Source organism: Manacus vitellinus, unplaced genomic scaffold (genome assembly GCF_001715985.3).
Source record: "Manacus vitellinus isolate BGI_N305 unplaced genomic scaffold, ASM171598v3 scaffold_33_pilon, whole genome shotgun sequence".
Taxonomy (NCBI): Eukaryota; Metazoa; Chordata; class Aves; order Passeriformes; family Pipridae; genus Manacus; species Manacus vitellinus.
Window position 1 is genome coordinate 7,848,398 of NW_021940478.1, and position 24,303 is coordinate 7,872,700.

Genomic DNA, 24,303 nt, shown 5'->3' on the forward strand with positions numbered 1-24,303 from the left:
CAAGTTTACTAGTCACCTCACATATAAGCATGTAGATATTTCTTACAAGCTTTCCCTCAAGTTTCTCTCAGAGATTTCTTTTTTTTCCCCTCATGAAACAGACAGAAACAACAACAAGAAGTTGATAAAAGGACTTCAGGCACTTCTCACATATTTTTGCTGTAACTTTACAATCCTGAGGCAGGGACACAGGATATCTTGCTCCAAATAACAGAGGAAATTCTGAAAACGTGCCAGAGTACATACTGCTAGAGACAGCAGAAGTGGCAAGTCTCCTACTGAGCTCAATACTGCAAGGTGAAATCTACTCCTCTTACACATTATGGCTACGACACGGATAACTTCTAGGTTTAAATAACAACAGCCAAACCCAAACCATCTTATAACTCTTTTAAAATGAGCTCTGAGACAGCTTCACAGACTGCTCCGTAGCAACCTAAAGAGAAAGCTGAAAAATCCCTACCTCTTTACCAAAACTCAGGCTAAAGCTTTTTCAGTCCATATGATCCTGGTTTGATCTGTTTGAACAAAAGTGGGAAGCCAGAGAACAGCAAACCACTTATTGGATAAAGTTACATTTGTATGGGTGATGAAGTTATACTCACGCAGTGCATACAGGGAGAGGACTATTCCAGCCAGGCAAAATCCCTCGAAAAACCTGAGTGTGCTGAACATGGTCACATTCACTGAGAGTGCCACAGTCAGTCCAAAAATCAAAATGAATATGACAGAGAAGAGCAGCACAGGCCGTCGACCAACCCTAAAAATAAGGAAGTATGGAGAAACAGTTAAAAGCCAGGAGGGACATAATGCTAGATCATTAAAACTGGCAAAGAAGGGAACAAGTCATACAATCCCTTCCAAACATTGGCATCAATTTTTAATGCTTGTTTCAGTCTTCCAATTTTTTTTAATTTTTTTTTTGCTCACTAAACCCCAGATTCTCTGCCAGCTTTGCATTGACAAGTTCATTTCGGATGGGATTAAGCAGAGACAGCACACTGTATTACTGCTTGATTTAACCAGCATTTTCAAAACACCAAAGATAAACAAGGAAACATCTAGGAACTAGCACAAAGCCATAAATAAGTTCCTTGGAGATGAAAAGCAACTCCTCAGAGTTTTCTGTAGTAGCATGGGAGAGTATATGGTATTATATGCTATATGGGATAGTACATTATTAGCTGCAGGGGCCTCCTCTTCCCAACAGACATGTGCTTCTCAGCCCCATCTGCAAGAGCAGGTGGCTCAAAAAAACTACTTTTCTTGGTCTCATTGTTGCAGGTAAGACTAACAAACATGGACCGAGCACAAAACAGGACTCATGTCACTTCGCTGAGCCTCAGAGAGCTGAAAGTAACACTCACAAGAGAACTGTGAGCTTCAAGTCCCTCCACTTGGTATCCCTACAGCAGCTGCAGAGACCCACAAAACCAGCCTGACTGGAAGGTGAGGAATAAACCACTCCAAAAATAATTTCAGGCAACAGGGGCATGAGGACTTGCAGCCCTCCTTTGCAGCTGCAACCTCTAATTGCATGTGTTGGTGCAGTGCTGACAAGGAGAAAGAATTATGCTGCCACTGAATGTGGGGGCAGTCGCTCCAGAGTTTAGCTCTTTTATGTTCAAGGAACATGAGATTTTTACATCTCTTACTCATATGCTTAGTGTTTATAATTTCCCCTTCTCCCCCTCTCTTCCTGTGCAAGGAGAATGATACGAAGCACCAGAGCACATGGCTATTTTTAAGCAAAAATTGGATCATTATGTGGAGGTTTCCAAATTTTTTTCAACTTGTCAACTCCCACAAGTTTTCCAGTGGAACTGAGGATCCCTTTTAGTCAGCTCCATATGCCATTTCCACAAAGAATACATGAACTTGCTTTTCGTAGGCAGCTTTCACAGACCCATTCAAAGCAGTCTGTCAGCTGCAAGCCAGCCATCAGGTTGAATGTCAGCACAATAAAGAGCATTTAAATCTCACAACTTAGTCCAGCTTCACATACTGTAGCACTTCTATTCAATTATTTCAGCAGATTGTTACCAGCAGTTATTAAACACATTATATATATGCATTCATAATTCGAACTTTGGGGTTTGCATTACTTAAAATGGACAAGATCCATAAAATAGGGAGAAAAGGGCTGAAAAGGAGACACTGGCATAATTTTTTACATTTTTGGGAACTAGAAGAGTGCACCAGTCATAATTCAGGCTTTTTCAAAGTCACACCTAAGAAAGTGATGTCATGGCTCCTTGCATGAAAACAGGTTTACTATAATTTTCAGCTGTAGCATCACCTGTGGGGCACCTCAAAGATTTAAATTGCTGGCATTAGCCATTCAAAGTTTTTAAAAAAGAACAATGTTTAAAAACAGAACCAATGTGCAAACTGAAGACAGCATGGTCAGAGCAGGCTGCTTTCCATCAGCGTACAAGCCCAGCCCACCAGAAGAAGAGCTGCTGTTGAGCTGAGGGTGGGAGCATAACATCACTGGATTGGTGATGTGGAATGCACTGGGGACATGCTGGACACGGGGGCAGTTACTGCTGTGTGTGCTTCAGATTTTATATTTACGGAACACAAAGCACTTGGGCAGGGAAGGGAAGTACCTCACATGAAACCCTGAATACAGACAAAAAGCCAATGAACTTTGAGTTATCAGCAACCTGCACAGACTTTTGCAGCCCCAGTTTTGTTATGCCAAGCTGTAATTCATACCAATTAGTATTTGTGGAAGTGTTTTGCAGATGAAAGGCATTATGCAAACCCTCAGAATTAGGAACTTAATTCTCATCACAAGCCTGACCTGCCATTCCCTGATGTTGATTGAAAAAGACCTCATGCTTAGCATACTTCAGTTCCTGTCTTCCCCTCCTCCCATCCTCTGTACTTGAGGTTATCCATTATTAGGATGCAGAATTTCTTCTACCATTATACCAGTTATGCAAATGAATGGTTGCTGGTAATGAAAAATCAGAAAATCGAAGGGCCTCCTGGGCCTGTGAAAGCCAACTGAGGCCAGGTAAGCCCTCTGGTAGGAGGTATGTCCTCACAAACACAAAACTAGTGTTCTTCACCCCGGCATGCAGCACACTTCTCAAAAAACAAAGCTCCAGGGCAGCTATCAGCCATATATTTGGTGATCCAGCAGTGTTTTGACAGGATGGTGTCTTAGAGCATAAAAAAAGCCTTTTATATGCAGACAGAATTATCTAACAGTACATGGAAATGCTAGTGAGAAATTAAACCATACACAATTTCACTGGTAAAACAGCCCCAGGATGCTATCTGCTGCCATCCAAACTGTTCCAGAGAGAGATTTCTGTATCACGGAAGTCTCAGCCTACACTGCATGCTATTATCTAGATCAAATGCTAAATGCTGCCTGCACAGGTAAATAACTAGGGATACGAGCAACCCCAGGCTTTTGAAGAATCTGCAACCCACACAGTGTGATAAGCAAATACATCAAAAAGATATTCCTAATGTCAGAGTTGCACCACAGGGGAAGAGTGAATGGTCTGAGGACAAGACCTGTTCTTCCCATGCTCCTACACATGTACCTTGCTGTTGCAGCTGATCAAATTGCTCTTCCCATGACATTCTTTGCAGGCTCTCTCTTGTTTTTGGGACTTGAACTGACAAAGGCTCCAAAAAGCATCAGAGCAGGTGCAAAGCAGGGGCACTGTAGGACAGTGAGAGGCACCAACCTAATGTCTTGATGCTACATGAACACCAAGCCCACCTGCTCCAGAAGGAAGCCTTCCACACAAACCTCAGCCTGGAGCTGGCAAAATTGCCAGCAGCACTTTGCTTGTGGAACAAGTAACTTATTCAGGCGCTGGACACAGTCGGTCTTCACATATCTGAGCATGTTTACAGACTTTCCTCCTATAGATTTTCCACACAGAGCTATCCCAGCATGCACACCAACTGTATTTTGAACAGAGAGCACTCAGTTTACTTAGCAAATTGCTTTAATACACTCTATGCCTTTGCTTTGTACACCTTTAAAACCTTCTTTCAAAAAGGAAAAGCAAAACCCCTAGTGGTTAAAAAAACCCAAAACATCTTCTAATTATCTACACTGGAGAGCAGTATATAAGTGAAATGAGAACAGATTTTGAAATTTTGTAACAATTCCTATACATTACTCTGTTTAATCTCCTCTGCTCTTGCTTGGGACTGACATCCTTTTTTTACTTAATTTTCTCTTTCTACAGGTACAATCCGTACAATTCCCTTTGTATCTATCTCTCCACACAACTCTCCACCTTTGCAGAAATTGAAGCTGTGATTAAACAGCAAAGTAAATTCCATTTAGGTGTTCTTTTACCAGTCCCCAAATGCTACTGCTAAATGACGAGAAGACTATCCAGCACAGGAGCCCTACTGGGTTAGGTACATCAGCTGGCAACAGGCACTAAACAGGAGTGTGAGGACTAGCTTTGGCGGCAGCAAACTGTGTCCATTCTGGTCACCCACAAAAGGGTCACTGTTCCCTCCAGCCACCAAATTACCCTTTTTCTCCTTTCTACCACAGCTGGAAGCCAGATTCTCGTAAACTCACTAGACATTTCTAGGTATTTTAAAATTAGGGTAATTTTATGCTGCATTAGCTCAGCTAAGCAGCTCGCAGAGGGGTCCAACAAACGCATGTGGCAGCGCAAAGTACACGCTGGGGACAGAAATGGATGGAAGCACAGAATGCTCCTTTTGGTAGCAGAGAGCTATTAAACCTGCTTACTGCAATTCTCTCTCAAAGCCAGTGCCTTAGGCAACAAGTTGTTCACTTATTTGTGGCTTATTTGTCAATTATAGCACCACTTTCCTAACTTGGTAATAAGTCTGCTTTCTCCACACTGATTCCTTTTTAGGAAAGCCAAGCAAGATCTCTCATTCATTTCCCCTCTATACTTCCTATGAGTTTTTAGAGCCCCATTTTACTGTGGTATTTTAATCAAATTCAACCGTATTTCATCCATGTTCCCTATTTCACTGAAAAGTCATGATTCCTTGCTTGCCCAAGAACTTTCAGCGACTATTCAAGAATTAAGATGCAATTTCACTAGGAATGCTTGATCCAAATTACTGCACAGCTGCAGGGGGCCTTTTCTCTCCCAGCTGACTGGTGAGTTGCTGAGGCTTTATAAGATTTCCCTAATAGGCAACTCTTCTTCCTTTCCTGTTCTAGTTAATGGTAAAAGAGTTAACTTGGGGCCATTTAAAGCACCAACATTGGCAACTGTGCTAGAAGCCACCGAAATGACTGGGACAGCATCATAGAGCTATTGTTTCAGATGCTGCAAGTTTCCACTGAAATCACTTGAGTCATCCCTTTAATTTTCTTTCCCCTCATCTACACTACAAGACCATTTTCTAAAATAAAAGCTGAATTCTCAGCATAATTGGGGTATCCAATAACGCCTTTAACTATAGCAGTTTAAAGAATTGCAGTCTACTCTTTTAAGTTTAATACTCCAATACTAGCACGACATTAGTCAGCAAATCCTTAACACTACATCAAAATGTTTGCTTAACAAGAACTTTAAAAGAAGAACAAGGGAAAGGTTTGCAAAAGACAGCCTTCAACTCACCGAAAGATACTGTGTAAGCACAAGGCTGACACTACATTAGTCACGTTTTCAGTGAAATCAATGCCGCTTCCAATTTCTTTTGGCCCTACTTCTTATTTAAGCAAAAGAAAACCCTAAACTAAAGGCTTCACTTGTATAATTAGAAAATACTCAATTCTGTACTAGCTTTACAGCTGTAATAAGTTGTGTCAGCAGGAAATAGCTAAGCCAAATAGAGAAGAGTCTGTGTTATTTACCTTGATATAAATTACTCAGGTTCAAACAATTAAAACAGTTTTAAACTGTTTGTCCATCATGGTTCTTTCAGAACCTGAGAAATCATTACACGAAGGTTCTTCATGAATATAAAGTAGAAGACAATCAAAACAATATTTTATACTGTTACTTATTTGTAGTTACATTGCATTAAAGAATTTTTCACTTACCAGTCAGCTATACATCCTGTTATTAAGTGGCCGAAGATTAATCCTACAAGCAGGGAAAATTTAGCAATGTGGACTTTCCAGGCAGAATCACAAACAAGATCCCACTGGAAGAAAAAAAGAGACAGATAAACTGAAATAAATGAGTTACTCAGGTGTGTTTTAACATAGTAATATCAGTGCAGAGCTTCTTCCAAATGTCAGTCCTAACACAAGTGCAAGGAAACAGCAGAGGAAAGCTTTCCCCCTCAAGTCAAATCCAAGACCTCAAGAAGCAAATTAAAGACTCATTTACTTCAGTGAGTTTTATCAGACCCTTAATTGTAAGATGACAATATCCAACACTTAAGTCTCCCCCTCTCCAGGTCACACGAGTTTAGCCTAAGGGGATATCTCCATCTGATGTTGGCAATTCTGCTGCAGCTGAAGCATCTCACTGTCATTGCAGCCCCAGACACCCATTATCAGAGCCCCATGAAGCCCACCAGCAGTAAGCCTGACAATTTAAGAGCAACTGCTCTAGCTGATATCCTCAGAGCTGCTTGGAAATATCGGGAAAAACAGCTGCTTTGCCACAGACCCTGATGGCCATTAGCTTCAGGCTCTCAGTGTCAGGATTCTTTTGTTTTCAGAAAAGCATCTTGATTTCCCCAGGTGGTGGAAGGGGGATGAAGACTAAATAAAGGCACAGCTTGTCAAGACAAGTCCTGGCATGGAGCTAGACAGGCAGCTGGAGATCCCAGCACAGCCATGCAACTTCTTGGGACAGCAGCCCCCACGGTGACATTTCATAGCTCAGAGACCAGACAGGTTCTGAACCTCCACAATAAAGCTATGCCTAAAACTGAAATTAACCTTTCTGTCCAAAGGAAGGGGAAATGAACCATTTCAGGCAATTTGTCATTAGGGTACTGCCTCATTCCCATGAGAAAGATAGGAAAAACAAGGTTTCTAGTGAGGCTTTCCTAAACTCCAAGACATTTTCCTTCTAGGCAGAGGAAACCAGAAGAACCAGATTGCATTCCTGGCTTTAGCCCAACAACTTCATTGCCCTCAGAGATGTAACTTAATCTCTCTTATGTGTAAAGTGTGGATACTTACTATTATACCCTTGAATAAATATAAGAAGATGTGTTTGTTTGCGGTTTGTGAGGCGCTCAAATATTCATGGTAATGGGAGCCATGCACATTACATGACAAATAAGTACAGCTAACTTTGGAGAGTCAGATACTCTAGAATTGAAACTTTGCAGAATAAATGGCTGTTTGTGTGTAATGTAATAGTAGCAGCCCTCCTGACACCACAAACTGGAGTTTCATAGCCAAAAACACAAAGTAGAAGTATGCAATTTATTTTTAAAAGTTAGATGCAACTTCAAAAAGAGCTTCCCTCAAAACAGTTCAATTAGGTGCACTGCACATTTCCATGACGCACAGCCCTTCCACAAATAAGGCAAGACTCAGCCCTCCAGTTCAACATCAGAGATGTCCTCACTACAATATACCATGTCACTAAGAGGTACAACAATTTTGTGGCCAAAAGAAACGTGCCAGCTTTCAGGATCAGGCTTTTTGTTTAAGTTAAATGTATTTTTGAGTTCTCCACTGCACTGATCTGTACAAGTTGGGACATACACGTGTAATCTTCCACCCTACAGACTGAAGGCACTAAAGAACCATCAACAAGTAGTCTGAGCAAGGATTTTTTCCACCAAATAGCTATGAATTATTTGCAGCAAACAGCTCAGCAAGGCAATGAGAACTGCTCTCCAAAAACCTTGACTTTTCAGGAGCAAGTGGAGGAAATGCAATTACTAATACTTGCAACTCTAGAACCAATCTCCAGCTAGCAAAAAAAAAAAATATCTGCCCAGACAAGCTGAAAACAAAACAAAATTCAAGATATATATCTGAGCTCCAGGCAGGTTTTAAAATGCTCCAGCTTCATTTTCACAATCCAGAAGGTGTATATGCTACTTGAAAATGAAAAATCATTTTTGTTTGTAGAGAACAAATTCAATTTATTAAAGATAGTCATATTTATACAAGCACACATTTTAAAATTCAATAATTAATTTTTAAATTTATTGATGTCAGAGGAACAGTAGTGTCCTCCAAGTGCAAAAAGAAAAAAAGAGATACCCTGGTGTCTTTCTATTTTCAAAGCTTACTACTGCTAGCCAAAGGTAGCTGGCCCTCACATAAGCCCGTGGCAGAGAATGTGCAGTACCAGATTACACGTAGTTAAAGGCTCATGTTTGGAAGAGCCAAAATCTCAAGAAGGACTGTTGTGAAATTTCAGGCCAGGACAATAGACGTCAAACCCCTCTGGCACACTGGCACACAAAGTAAGAGTTTAAAAGCAGAAGAAGAGTCAATGTATCAGCTTGTCCTTCAGTGGTGCCCAAAATACACCCACTCCCCTAGATAACTTATCTGCAAGTCATCCTTTGTTTGTTTGTTTTTAAGGCTATTGTCCAACTCCCCAGCTGCTCTGACAATAAAAAACACTTACTTCCTTGCAAACCCTGCATCTGGCCCTTCCCTGCCCTTGGTTAAGCACTCGCTCTGCAGGCCAGCAGAAATCAGAGCTGCTCCCCCAAGCCCACACGGGCAGTTTAACGCGGGTGCTAGCAGACCAGGCAGCCCTTGACCTTCCTGAAACCTCTCCCTCTGCAAAACCCTCCAAACTTGTAAACTGGGAAATGGTGAAATATATCAACAGTTGCTTTAACAAAAAATTCCAGAGAATCTGCCATGACCCCGAATTACTCGCTCTGTACTAAGAGCTCAAGTATATCCTGGTTTCTCCTCTGGCAGCTGTCACAAACCACAGAGAGGTCACCATGAAGCAGTTACCCAAAATAAATTTGGCACGACAGTGGTAGGTGCCACCAGGGCATTCAACTTGCAAAGAGAGACAAGAATAAGGAGAGAGGACAGAAGAAAAATGGATGCTACAGTCAAAAGCAGCCTCAGGTAAAGATGACATTAATAGGACAAAATACATATTTAATAGCTAGCATATCGTCCCTACCCATCTTAACACAGCAGCAGAGCAAACCAGTAAGGTTTCATCATGCTGAAAGCACAGAAGTTTTGCCAGAGACCTGTGTTGCCCCTTCCCATCCACATGGAAAAACCTCAGCTTTGAAGAGCTAGAAATAAAGCAGGAACTATTACACAGCAACAGTGCTGGCTCTCCCCTTATATACACCTGGGCTCAGCAGAGCAGAACTTATTTGTCATGTGCCCACATGGCACGGCTGTGCCCAGAGCTGTGGCAGGTCCTGCTCCAAGTGCCGGTAGTTTCATTCTGCAAAGATGACACTCAGGTTTGCTCCACAAAGAAAGGAGTGATGGGTTTCCATGTCCCTGTAGAACAAAACACTGGGGTGGGCAGTGCTGATGACTGGCAGTTCAACTGGCACTCCAAGTAAATCTGCACTGGGAGGTTGTTTTGGCTGGAGACTGGACAGTAATCCTCTACCACCTCTTGCAAGAGGTAGTTTAATCTGTTACAAGCAGGAGACCATTAAAACCCCCTAACTGCTCTGGTTGAATTCCCTGGTGTCCCACTCAGGAGTTAACAGCGCCAAGCCTAAAGGAAAGATGCTGCTAAACCTTCCCTGGGATTTCTCTGTGTGCCCCTGTCTTTCTGTCCTCCATCCATCATCCTAATACAAGAGATCAGATAAATGACTTGCTAAAGAAAAAGGACTGTATTGTTATGCCAAGCAAAAATAACTGCATATAAAATATGCTGGTGGAAAAGGTACATTGTAGAGAATTTGCCGCCTATGCAGATGTGCAACATATTGCAAGTGGGGTTTTTTTCATGTTGTGACAGCATTTTTTTTAGTCAAAGCTTAAGGAGTCACACCTTAAGGATCCTAATGTTTAACAGGTATCAGTGAGTCACCACCCATGCTGTGACTCACTATGCTTCACAATCAAGATGGAGGACTATTTAAAATATGGGTTGCTCGGGAAAGCACCTGGCAAAAGGTAATGCAACCAAACAGTAACCATTCTGTAACTCTTTACAAGGGGTGAAAATCCAGACAGGTTTCATGCAGTGAGTCAGTATTTGCAATGAAGTTACAAAGTCATAAATGCAAAGTTTGTAACTACAAGCACAAGCTGCTGCAATTAAGGGCTCCTGCCTCAAAAGTCCTTGTCCTCTGGAGGCTGGCTGTGGCATCTAAGCAGACTTAATACCCACTGCTAAAAGGTCATAGTAACATGCCTACAGAGGATTTGGTTTCTACCTTCAACCTGATAACATGAAAAAGTGCAAAGTAGACTCTTCTGTCCTAAAAAGAAGCAATAAGACAGGAGAGATGCCCTAGTACAATGCTTGCTCGGAGTCTGGCACAAAAAGCCCACGGGAGGGGAACTGGACACACACACTCTTGCCACACTGTGGGTTCACAGTCTGTTTCCAACAATTCATGCCCAGATTGCTGCTGAAAGAAAGCCCGCCCTCTCCTAAATGGTCTGCAGGTGACTGCTCTCTGCAGTGGTTTCAGCAAGAGGACACCAAAGGATCACCAGTGCTGCTGCCTTGGAAGGCCCTAAGCTGGGCACGAAACTGCACCCTTGGTCTTTCCCCAGCCAGGCAGCACCTGGCTGCTGTGCTGGCCTTCACAGACTCTGTCCCAACGCAGGTAACATGCCCCAGACACTGTATGTGGTCTCTCAACCCCTTGGGTAAAAGTCTCGCTGTGGGAGCCCAGGCCTCCGCATATCAGTCATGTATGCCACAGCTTACCACAGCAGTCCCAAAGTCACCCCTGCCTGGGGAAAAGCCACCAGCTTGCCTGCACATTAGATAATGATTTTAAGACCAATAAATGAAAGTAAGACTCTATCATTCGTCACTGAGGTGTGTTGGTTCTCATATTTCTTTGTTCCTCTCCTTCCTGCTCCATCTTTTTATAACCAAACCATGTCAATTTACCCCACACAGCACAGAATCCATCTTCTATGTAAATACCTTACCTAGTGAGACTTAAAATTTATGATGCTTTCAGATTCTCTTAAGAGCATTCTTATTAAAAAAACAACATGAACCAAAGCTGTTTTTAAAAAGAATAAAATAGTAAAAAAATAAAGTTATGCTTCTCATATAAGTTATGTTTAAAAAGGCAGAGCAGTCTCCAGGTACTTATTTCTGGAGGAAAATCTCAAAGTCAGCAGATGAAGCACTATAAACAAACCCCCAAACAAATGGAAAAGCAAAGAAGTTAGTACTTCTACCTAGCACTAATGCCTCCTCCCAGTACTAAACAATTTGAGTAGTACTCCTAGTTACAGCCACAGGAGACCACTGTAGCAAAATTTCCATCCAGACTGCCACAGGACATTTCTCTCCTCCCCTTCTCAGCTGCTGGCCAAAGATGACACTGTGGTTGCATTTAATGTTAAGGAAAGTGCATGAGTTCCAGAAAGCGGTGTGATACCCAACTCTACAGAAAATAACTGTGCAGTAAAACCACACTAAAGAGGTTGCAGAAGAAGCTTCCCAGAGGGATGTGCCGGCCCAATTGCAACACCTAAAGCTGGGGTGGTTTTACTACCACAGGCATCTCTGTATCTCCTCAGCCATGGCAACATTAGCGTATTTAAACTATTTAACATTCAGAGTAAGGATGCCTCTTCCTTCAGATCACAGTTGGGCAAAGCACTCCCTGATCTGTATTTTAAGTGTCAATAAAATGTTCTTGAGAACACATGGCACTTTTTGACCACCAGTACAACCAGCTAGGTGGAAGTATCAAGGTGGTCACATTTCAAAATAAGGACATTAATAGAGTAAAAAAGTAAAAGCAATAATCCTGGAAGACTTGAGAAGAAGGTATAAAAATTAATGATTTGCTCTTTCTTCTACCAGTCACATTCAGAACCAAACATCTCCAAACTGCATCTTTCCTTATGTTTTTAATCAGACACAAGTGGACTGGAAACCAGAAGAGTCATTAAAAACACAACACACAATAAAAAACAAACCAGCTATTGAGAGGGTTTTGTTGTTTGTTTTCTTTGAACAGCCACTCAAATAAGCCTACACCACCTACGCTTGAATGCCTCAATCCAACACACAGTCAACACCTGACTTTCAAGCTACTTCCTCTCTGTGTGATGCTAGACCTCCAAGAGCCAAGTACATCTAACACAGTTCAGCTTTATCATAAGTGGATGCTTTTGCTGAAAAGCTTTGACTGGTGCCTAAGTGCTTAGAACCTTAAAGATAAATACTTCAAAACCAAATTTTTACTGAGCAAGTAACACACTGGTATTTTGAGAAGTTTATAATCATCCGAATTTGCAAGAACTTTTACTGTCAACAGAGATATTTTTTGTACCAGAGTATCACCTTTAGCTCAACATCTGCCTTCTTCCCATTCCCAACAAACCTGGGGGCCCTATTCTCATACACTAGAGAGCTTACTAACTCAACAGATGCAAGGGTTTGCTTTGTTCAGCTTCTTATCCAATTTGTTTTTCTTGCAGTGGAAACAACATTTTCTTCACTTTTCACTCTCGGAAACCAGTAATCCATTTCTGACCATGAAAGACACCTGGCAAGGAAAGCTGCAGCCCAGAAAAATCACTTGTGATCACTGAACACAAGGTCACAGGTTGCTTTAACTATAGACATGACCAACCATCTGGGCAACGTACCATTTGAAAAGTAATGCAAAGAACCTACTTTTGACTACTACCACAAAGTTTTTGGGGACATGGGGAGGCAGAGGAGTGGGGAGAGAAAAAGAGGGGAGAGCATGTGAGCCAGAGGACACATGCTTAGCTGTCTTCCAAGAAAGATATAATTAGATTGTGCAGCATAGTATGAAAGCAGTTTCATTAACCTACGAAAACAGTTTCCAACCCCGCAAAATAGTACAGGACTGCATAACCATGGACTTCACAAGTTTCCTTAATGATTTCTTAAGTTTAATGTAGTTTAAGTTGCTGAAACACATCCTTCAAAACTGCATTTTCTGATACACATGACAGCTGTGAAATTTCTGCATTAGCTTTTTAGGTGCATATTTCTTAAGTCTGGTATTTCAGCTTTAAAAATAAAGCACACAGGCTCAGTGCCACACATCACTGCATTAACACTGATATAAGACATGGCACTTCCTCCTGGTTTACAAACTTCAACTCTGTCGTGATAATGGGATACCTAAGACAGATTGCATCAAGCTGTTTGTAATAGGAGAGGCAGAGGCACATTGCCTCTTATAATAATTACCTCAGGGTAAGCAGGCTGTCCCCACTATGCCCCACAGGGATGTGCAGCATGTGCATGGCTCCATTTGCCCCAAAGAAGCAGAAAGGCCTTTCTAAGGCCTTTCGGTCATGGTTCACTTTTAAGAGCCATCTCTCCAGTGTGATGAGATGGCTCAAAAACCACTGCAATCACAAAACAAGCCCAACACTTCAAACATGCAAAAGGACACAGACTGACTTCATTTCAGAGCCAGTAAACTAACTTGGAAAAGATTTAACATTCTGCACTAAATTATTGCTTAGTCTATGCCATAAGCAAAAAAGACTCTCCAAGCTATCCACAAAGCACATCGGCAAAATCCCAAGATAATGAGATACCATCTGAAACACTGCAAAACTGGAGAAGTTTCATCTATCCTTCAACTTCACACTTTAATCAGGGGCAATTAGTTCTTCTATTCCAACTTTGCTCTCTTTCTTTTCCCCACTGGGAGAGGGAAGAAGGAAGTTTGCTAAGTAAATAATCACTGTTAATACGCTAACAATTAGAATATGATTTGTTAATCATATGACATTCTTCTGAATACTTAACATGATTAAATCAACTTTAGTAGCATCCAGGTACCACCCACTTCTCCATCACTACCTCTTTTATTTTCAGTAGGAGTTCCCTTTATTCTGAGACATTTAGATCTTTTCCAGCCTTCGCCCTCCACAGATTAGTCAACTAACTTGCTTCTCAGCTGATGTTATCTGCTTCGCTTATCCCAACTTCATAATGTCAGCTAACATCAAAGGGTTGGGAGATACAAGATCTTGCTTGCAGCTTCCCTGAATACTCTATTCATAACAGTATATTCATAATTTTCCAGAGAGCAGCATCAGGATATTTCAGTATCTCTTTTACATCTCTGTGCTGCAATTAAGGATCTTTTCTACACTATTCTGACGTGATTAGGAGACATTGTCACAAAACTGATTTTAATCTAAAACCCAGTCTTTGCTATAAGACCTTGTAGCTGTTCATGTCCCTCTGGCTGCATGAAGACCACGAGTAACCACACCCACCCCTAGGACTGAGACACACACTGAAAAACGGTATTTGAGTGCCATTTCTCAGTTTTCAGCTGACCACCACCTTTATTCTGAACAACGTACGTGCTGCTTCGCAACTAAACTAAAAAAGTTAAAGTAGCTATCAAATTTGTATTTAGAACGGGTCTAAGCACTGTAAATAGAAACCACATCTAAAAAAACCCCAACAGTGTAGTTAAATATTAACATTTGTTATCATCTCATTATCAAAAATAAGTTAACACTTTGTGAACTGGTATTTTTCAGCCTACCAAAACACCCATGCTCAAAACATGCTGCAGGCTGCCACCTTGAGAGGGCCGACATGGCAAAACCCAGCTTACTATCTTGTTGGGTCTTTTCAAAACCAGGGGGAAAAAAATGAAAATGTCAAGCATAGCATAAAACTCTGAAATGGAGAAGGGTGAAGCAGTAGACAAGACGAGAAAGTAATTCCTCATGAGAAATACTTGCCATTGTAGATAAAAAGATCAGACACCTTAACTTTGACATGCAATTGCTGCCATGACCCTGCCCTCTCATCATTTGTGGACTACAGCTATTGCAACTCAGGCAAGAAGAAAAGGAGAGGCAGAGGGATAAAAAACCCCCAGGGTCTGGCATTAATTCATACCTAAATAAATATTAAGGGTAAGGAAGAAAGAAAAAATATTTCACTTGTTTTACAAATCAGAATATGAAACTGGTCTGTCAAGCTTGTATTGTTCGGGCAGACCATGTTTTACACTGCACTGGAAGACATAGCAGGGAAAAGGTCTTACAGTTTAATTTACAGTCCCTATCCTTAATAATATTTGTAGGGTGGACATTGCAACACTGTCTAAATGTTTGTGGACTTTGACCTAGAGACCATGGGGAGACCAGGCAGCTCCAGAGCGCTGCAGAGTAGCAGGGAGACAGTACTTGACCCAAAATTAATTCCTCCACTTCTGCCTGAATGCAAAGAACCTCTTCTAGGGAATCAGACCAACCTGCTCTGAAAACAACACAAGGGTAACTATAAATCACATGCTGCTGGAGAAGGAGAACACACCACTTCCCTGCATCTCACAAGTAGCATTCCTGATCGACAAGGAGCTTTCCTCCTTGTGGATCTAGATAGGCATCCCAGAAATGAGTATCAGGATACATTCGGTTATCTAATCTTTTGTTCTTGTGTTTCAGCACAACAACTGGCAATTGGGGCTCTCCCAGATTATAAGGGGGGAAAAAAATTGTGTAGTACAAGGCACTATTACATCGAATTGTCCTACACAGCACATCACCCCCAGAGCACATTTACCCTTGCCTCATCAGCTCACAGGATAGGCAGGAGTTCCTTCCCTTTCCTCCCCCTCGCCCCCCCCTTCCCCCCTCCCAATGCACCAGTCGCACCAAACACAGCACTTATCCACCTCCCACCGGGTGGGAATAGGCACAGACCTATTGTGTGTTTCCAGCAGGTACAATATGGCCCAGAACTACTCAGCATACACATTAATCGTTGCTGTCTGCCAGGTTTTACAGGCTGGTGGGGAGGGCAGGCTCCCCAGCACCCACACTGGGCACAGACCGGTGCAGCTCTAGTATAGTGCCGGGTGGTTATCAGACACTGACACGGGGTTTGCCTGGAGACCTCTGACGATGTGGCCTGAAAGGGTGTTGAAACTCCTTTCTCCCTCCTTCCTCCTTGCCTTTAAAAGGGAATTCAGAACGCACACAAAGTCACCTGCTGTCAAAAGTCTACTGGAAAAAAAATATAAATTACATTGTGAGATCTAGGCACACATTTGAGTGAAGTGACCGCAGCCCAAGAGAAGTGGCTTTGAGGGAATCCAGTGCCAGAACTAAACACTCAGCACTGCTGCAAAGCTGCAGCATATTCTATGACAGGTTATTCTGATCTTCCACATACTGTCTGCAGCAGACCCCAGTCCTTTGTTCTACAGCAAGATCTCAGCCTAATTAATTCCACAGTTACTTGTGGGTAAGCCAGCACCAGCCTGGCTGTGCTGCAGAAGAGCAGGAGGAGGAAGGAGTATGAAAGGGAGGGAGTGAGAACAACTGTCCTGAGCAGGGATGCCAGGTAGCGTGGAGGGGAAACTAGGCAGAAACAAACAGGCTGACAGGGAAAACAAAAGATGAGGTACACAAAAGCACTCTATCTCGTCCAGCATTTTCTAAATTTAGCAGCTCTCTAGAATTTATTTGGAAAACTTTAATTTAAGACTTTTCACCATTAGTACAGCCAAAAGTTTTTAAGTTCAAGAAAACCATAAATCTCGTGCTATTCCAGATGTTGTTTCATTAAAAAAACGAGCCCATTCATGTTTGACTGCCCTGTAATCCTCATCTCAACATCACCATCAGAACTGGCTACAAATTACATGCCTTCCTAAGTGCCAGTTCCTCCTCTTTGACAAACACTTTAAAAAAAAACATGAGGTCACCTTTTATAATTACACTCGTGTAGCCAGGGTGAGAAGCAGTAAAACTGTTAGTGCACTTTAGAAATTTGGATTTAGACTGCCTGAACAGCTGGGAAATATTCACTGTAGCCTGCAACTTCTGCCACAACATGGGCAGAGTCGGCATTTAAATTAAATGACTGAGATGTATTAGGAAGTGGAAGCAAAATCAAACAAAACCCCAACCATTTCATATATCACGTCCATTCAGGGGGAGGGAAAAATAAAAGGCAATTGTTTGACACACACAAAGTGACGCATATGAACGGCTCAATAGCAAGTCTCGGAAAGCTGAGAATGTCTTCAAGAGATTTCAATATGGAATTACCTTTGTGGATGATCACTGTTAGTTCTACCAATGCTACAAACTATTTACTATTTACAAACTATTTCAGTAGCCTGAAATCAGATTCCTGTAACTGAGATGCTTTATCTTAAGGGTGATAATAAACATGAACTCTATGTACATCCCCTCTAGTAAAAAGAATCCTTACCAGACAGATAACCTAAGACTACATGAGTTCCAATGTTAGTATTGGTCTTAATCCAGTCTCTGTTTTCTAGACCAACTCCTTCAAGAATTTTCAGACAGTACATAACACTTCCAAATAAACAAAACCAGTATCTAAGCTCACTAAACAAGTAGTCTGGTGATATCATACTTGGTTATCTCAAACATCGGGTTATTTCCTGTTCTCAGGCAGAGGACATTTCTTCACCACCGGGAAATTGCAGGTACTGTTCCCGAAACAGTTGTCCCCTTCCTTCATGCCACTTAGCCAGAAACTCATTGTTTCAGGGTGTTGTTCACTAGTGCCCTGGTAAGTGGGAGACTCCACCACACTCAGTGTGTATGAGCAGGTCCCAGGACAGCTGCAGCAGGACAAGCCAGCAGGTCCCCTTTGCTTTCTCTTTAACAGGAAGATTTCTGAAGTCTGTGAGGGCTCAGAGCAGCAACCACTGACTATCAGCTAACTTGCAGAGGGAAGAGGAAAAAAAAGCTTGGGATCTCTCCCATAGCAGAGGAAGGCATGAAAAAAAAATAGTAGTAGAAGTTTGCTCTGGTCTGACAGTATTTCTGGATACCTCTGACCACAGGGACTTGTTGACCTCTTCAGCACCCATTAGGAGCTGAGAGAGTAATTTCAAAGAAATTTAGAATGCTTTCTGCCCATTGTAAGTATCTGCCTTGCAAATCCCTACACCCCCTTCCATCTGTCCAATGGAAGCAAGGGCACAGGTGATGTACTAGCTTCAATCTTGCCACTTCTGCCCCAACTACTACAGTAGGTACAATAACAAGTAGGTACAATAACCAATCAGTTTTTACTGATTTGGGACTAGACAGAAGCCAGTCAGCCCGGAACTAACACTGACAAGACAAATCCTGTCAGTTGCAGGGAAAAAAAGAGAAGCATCAGCGCTTCTGAAGTCTCTTTGAAGAGACCAGCCAACCGGAGAATATGCAGAAACAAATGAGGTTACAAATAGGCACAAATGGGAGGAGATAAGGGTGGCATAGTTCTTATTTTGGGAAGGACCTTGTCAGAGTGATCCCTTCAAAGTAATTAACAATTATGCTCTGAAAGTTCATTTGAAATGCACACCTATCCTCTACCCCAAGAAGTATCACTCCACAAGCTGTGACCAATTTATCATCACTATTATCACAAAGAAATTTGTTTGCTGTGGCATTTCTGGCTACTTGCAGATACCTACAATAATTCCACAGGACAATATCATAGACTAGGGCACATGTTACCGCACAGAGCAATTTCACTTCATTAACTCAGCAGAACACCCAGAAAAAAAAAATAATAAAAAATGCATTTAAACAGAAAGTTTTCTACCAGGTTGAGAAGGTGATTCAGCTGAAGGTGTGCCCAGAAAAGTACCAGAACCGCAATAAAAACAAGGAAAAGAAAGACTCATACGTCACAGACATCTCCCTCAGCAGGAGCAAAGAGCACTCCAAGTTCATACCAAGACAGCACTACTCCTGGACCACTTGGCTCTCTTGGCTCAGGCTCCGCTTTTTTGGCAGGGACAATTTGCTAGAGGCTCAGCCAAATTGGCATGAGAATGATCAAATCAGTGGCAAATAGGTAAAATGATTGCCATGTTGCTTTGGAAAGAAGATGACTCAACCCAAATCAAGTGGGAAGTTGAGAGCCAAGAGAACAGCATTGCAGGAAAACAAGGCATCTGGAGCATAAAAGCAGCCACAACAGGAATTCCCTTGTGACTAGACATGAAATATTATTACATAATCGCTCTGAGTGATTAAAACACAGCCTTCAACTAACCGCTTCCCTCTATGCCAACCCCAAGAGGTGGAATGATCTGGAATGTTGCGGGTGCACACAGAGGGATGCTGTGCCATCAACCTCTGCAATTTAATCAAGCCTCAGTCCTTGCCCATCATCAGCTTTTGGTATCCATTATACAAATTAGCATGCCAAACAACAAAACCTCACTTAACGCAATCAAACACAGAGGACAGGCCATCCAAGTAACAGAGGGGAAAAAACCAAAAAACATGAATCCTGTAACTAAAAGCTTCCATGAAAACGTTGTCCCAAGATGACAGCTGGATTTGCAGATGGTCCGAAGATGCAGGCACTAAAGATTAGTGAGAGAGTTAGAAAAGTCCCTGCTGAGCACACACTCCAACTTCCTCCTAAGTTTCATGTTTAGTTGTCATTGTCATTTAGTTGTCATGTTTAGTTGTCATTATGTTGCTCATTGTGTTAGTGCTAATAATTTACCGGAAGCATCACTGCACAAATTGGTAAAATGAGATCTCAGGTTTCTCCATGGCAAAAAAAGTGTATTTCTCAGCATCCTTACTTTGGACAGTGTACTCTGTTTATAGCAGTATGGTGATGCTGTGATAAAGAATAGATGAAAATCTTTAAATAAGCATTTAGCAGTGAAAAAGCCTTGCAAGTGCTAAAGGAAGAAATTTATGTACAAACCAAGCTAAAAAGTTCAAGATTTATGTGCCAAGTCAGGACATTAGCTCAGAAGGGTGATTTAACATGGCCACTGGAATCCTTGTGATTAAATTATGCATCTGACCTCTTCCCCATATGTATTTCAGCAGTGTTAAATAATAAGCACTACATCCTTTATTACCATTTCCAGTTCTAATGACTGGCAGCACTAAAAAAAGCACCGTTCCCAGTGACTCAGTCAAGGAGGTCAGGATAATGGCAGCATCTAACACAGAAATGCCAGTCTTCAAGGAAGGTGCAAGGCCACCCCTGGCTCTAGCAAAGACTCAGAAGTGGGGCTAAACAAAGCACTGAGCAGGGCTGGAAACAGCAAGATCTCCACTTCCTCAATCCCAAGCATTACACAGGCTGGGAGAAAATGGGCATCGGGGAAGGGAGAGCAGAGAAAGCCTGGACAGAGATACAGCATCTGATGAAGGGTGCCACTAGGAGAGAGGCTATGGAGACAGTGGAACTTAACACAGTTTAAGGACAGCTATTCCACTCCCAAAGAAGACAGGGTGAGGGTGGGGAGATGTCTCATGTGCATGTATATCAAATATGCTTTGTGTAAATAACCAGAATTGTTTCATTGTTTCTGAAGACAAAGCAATGATGGAGCATCCAACAGCTATTAGCTCAGACCGCTGAAGATAAGTACAAGAGGATTTACTGGCCAAACAAAAGTACATTTTTTATTAATATACTTTTGGCTCTCTTTATGATATTTCAATATAACCCCTGGCTACTACACAGATGCGTATATTAGACTGAGATTTAATAAAACTCTATTTAGAAAGATGAGAACATTGCATAATACATTACAGAAACAAATGTATTTTTGAGGGGAGTTAAGGAAGATCTGAACATCCAGTCTCTTGAATTCCACCGGAGTAGCCCTTTCTTACAAAGGACAGTGAGATGCATGTAAGAGGAGTCAGCAGTTACAAGAAGTGCTCCCACAGTATCAGAGCTCCTGGGGGTTGATAAGAAAGGAAGTCCAAATCAAGCTATGCTGTTGTTCTATCTGAATTTTTCTTCTCTTTCTTCATTAGGATAAAAACAGACAGAACACCCACCCAGAAAACCCCCAAAATAAAACCAGAGCACCAACTAAGGAGGAATCCTGACCCCAAGAAAACAATCTAATTATAATTACGTGGGATTACAAATCAAAGCAAAAAAGCTGCCAAGTTTTTGGAAGCAAGCATACAATAAAAATAAAAACTCCACACTGGAAAAACCCATAGTCTCAAAAGATGATTATTATTATTCTTTCTAATAGAAAACAAGACAGCAGGGGCCAAAGATGTTTGTTTATCCCTTAAAATTGATCTGCCCTTTACCACAAGTTCTTCCAAAGAACACTTTTTTTATTATTTTTAAAGGAGCATGCAAGACAGCAAACTAACTCTCCCTCGACCTTTTGTGGCCAACTTGATGATGACCTTCAAAAGGTTCAAAGTTTAAAAAAAAATAATTTCACAGTTTAGACTAAAAAGATATAGTTCAAGATATTTTTTTCATGCTAAGGCGTCTGTGTTAAACACCCAAACATATGAATAGCTCAGTCTCTGGATAGAAACAAAACAAAATCTGACACTCTTAAATATTTAACATCATTATGTATTTATGTATCACAAACCATTCATGTCTACCATGCACCTGTGTTTTTCCCATGAAAGGACTGTAGCTGGGTTACTTGTTTTTTTAATCCATTCTGGGTTCAAGGTTTTGAGGGATTTGCTTTACCTGCTTTTTCCCTGTTGCACACGCTTTCAAGGGACACAAAGAGAAACCAAAATGATTTTCGATGATTCAATACAAATGTGTGCTGGCTGACCAAAGCACGATCATGCCAGTCATCCATTTGTTTCTGCATTTCTTTATCCCAACTAGATAAACACAGTTAAGCCAAAACACTGCTCCCAGGCAGGAAGTAATTTTTGCTGATCTTAGGAGGGGATCTTGAGATTAAGGGAACTACTTCCCTGGTGTAACCATTTCATTTTACATTTCCAGGAGCTCCAGTTGCCTGTTTATATCAGTAAGGCCCATCCACAGCCAGCAGGGTTTTCACAGGGCTGATACTGCAAACACGCAAGAGTTTTCAGGTGAAAAGGCAAGGCGGGTTTTTTGCATGCACTACTCGGCAAATAGAAAGTGAGTGCAGAAAGCGGCACAGTCTCCTCATTAGAAATTTTCCACTTTAGCCATTACATGAGGTAACACAAAACAGAGCAGCATGCACTTTCTGCCGCTGGAGTAAAACAACTTGTGTGAGACATTTCTTCTTTAACTGTTCTGCCAAAACAGTTATCAAGTACAAAAGCAGAAGAATTCAGCAGAACTTTGTCTTATTTCACTCATCACCATCTCTTCAGCTTCCCCAAAAACCAACCTGGTTTTTGGTTTGTAGGGCTGCTTTAGGATACTTGCACAAAGGTCAGTGATATTACAACTGCAGTCTGCTTCACAAGCCTTCCCCCTTACTAGCTAGGGACACATGCCCTCAGCATCTTTCCCACAGACACCCATGTCCAGAGACAGTAGGACATCTACCATTGCCAGGATCCCAAAGAGACATACAGGATCCCGTTTCAGGACGTAACTTTGCAACCCAGAGCCACAACCAGTGCCCAGGTACAAGTCCACACGATGGACACCCGGCATGACGTGACACCCAGGGAGGGAAAGGACTGCGGGGACTTGGGATTCACCTAATCCTAGTGGGAGGGTAACTCACAGGGACTTGACTGACCCGGCAGCAACATGCAAGGACAGATCCACATCGTGTCCAGCTGCTCCCCTTGTCCTGGAGAGAGGGGGCACCGAAGGAGGCCAGGGTCGGGCCAAGGGGGTCCCTGTGGGCTGGTGAGGGAGGGGGGTGCCGAAAGAAGTCGCCTTTCTCACCTTGCTCACGACGTTTTGGACGAGGCCGGCTCTGATGCGGTAGTGCCACTCGCGGCAGCCGCACTCGCTGGCGTTGCCCGTCGCGGGGGTTGGTAGCCCGGGCGCGGGGGGGAAGCTGCTGCCGTTGCCGCTGTGGTTGGCGTGGATTGGCGCCAGGGTCCCGCTCCAGTTGCCCTGCCCGTCCGCCTCCCGGCACCAGAAGTCGGGCTGATCCAGGAGGAAGGAGTCCGAGAACTTGCTGAAGCCGATGACGAGTGCCGGGACCCAGGTGAGCAGCACCAGGGTCCGCTGGTACCGGCCGCCCAGCCCTCCGAGGAAGGGTAGCAACGAGCCGTCGTAGTCGAGGAGGAGCGGGCTGCAGGCGGCGGCGGGCGGTGGCACCGGCACCGCCTGGATCTCGACCCGGCAGCGTTGGCGGGGGGCGGCCCCGGGGGGGCGGCGGCGTCCCCCCCCCAGCCCCGGGCACCGAGCCGTTCTCCTCCGGCAGCGGACGGCCCCCGCCGCCCGACTCACGGCGCCGGTCTATCGCCATCCAGCCGCCCGGGGAGGCTCACATAGGGGGGAGCTGGGGCAGCCCCGGCTCCCTCGCGAGTCCTTCCCTCCCTCCGCTCCGCGCGCACACACACACACACACACCTTGCAACGTAAGATATTGCACACACGCTCCCAGCCGGACCCGGCAGGAGACGGATGGGGGAGGGAGGGAAGGAGAGAGGAAGGAGGGGAGGAAGGAGAGGGGCGAAGAAAAGGGGAGGCACCGAGCGAGCCCCTCGCTCGCTCCCTTCCTCACCCGCACCCTGCGGCCACGAACCGCTGCAACTGCCGGCGGTGCCCCCCCTCCCCTCGCCTGTGCGTCAAGCTGCACTCATCCCAGCTCTCCCTTCCCCCTTCCGAGAGGCACAGCCGAAAATAAAAGGAAGGATCCAGCCGGATCCGAGCATGCAATGAGCCAAAAGAGAGGAAGGGAGAAGGCGGGGGAGATGGAAAAGGAGGAAAAAAGCAAAAACAAAACAACAAAAGCCAACCACCCCGCGAAAGAAACCCTGCAACAACAAACCAAGCAAAACCGGTGCAGCAAGGCACCGAACACGCCTCCTCTCCCGGTTTTGGTGAGGAGGGGGAGGAGGGAAAAGAGGGAAGGCAAAGGAAGGAGGAGAAGAAAATAACAGCTCCCGACACGGCTTCCCCGCTTCCCGCACAGCTAAGGGCTCCCCCTGGCCGCGGCAGCAGCGGCGGCGGCAGCCTCAGCACCTCCCCGCCGACCCGTCGCAGCCCCGCGTCCCGCACATCTAGCTCTGCAGGCAGGGGCCCGCCGGCCCCCTCCGCGGCCCGGGCTGCGGACGCGGACACCACCACCACCAACCACCACAGCCGCCGCTGCCGCCGTGCGCCTCCCGCGGCAGCCCGCTCCCCGCGCCGTGCCGCTGGCCGCACCTCCGGAGGCGGGCAGGCAAACCCGCCCGGCTCCTCGCCCTCCGCCTCCCAGCAGCCTCCACCTGCCGGCCCGGCCCCGGCGCCACCGCCCCCCGCTCCGCCCCCCCGGTGCCGGGCGGCCGCACCTGCTCCCGCCGCGCCCGCCGCGCCCGGC

The 24,303-nt window shown here is 43.9% G+C and overlaps 1 protein-coding gene across 1 annotated transcript in view; it reads right to left on the reverse strand.

Annotated features, from left to right (window-relative positions):
- The window catches only part of SLC22A23 (solute carrier family 22 member 23), a 105,882-nt gene extending 81,821 nt beyond the window's left edge, over positions 1-24,061 (reverse strand). Inside the window, 4 exon segments of the mRNA XM_029961418.1 lie at positions 606-760; positions 6,026-6,129; positions 22,716-23,093; positions 23,095-24,061. Coding sequence (XP_029817278.1) covers positions 606-760; positions 6,026-6,129; positions 22,716-23,093; positions 23,095-23,247 — 790 coding nt within the window. The 5' untranslated portion in view covers positions 23,248-24,061.
- Positions 24,062-24,303: the final 242 nt, after the last annotated feature.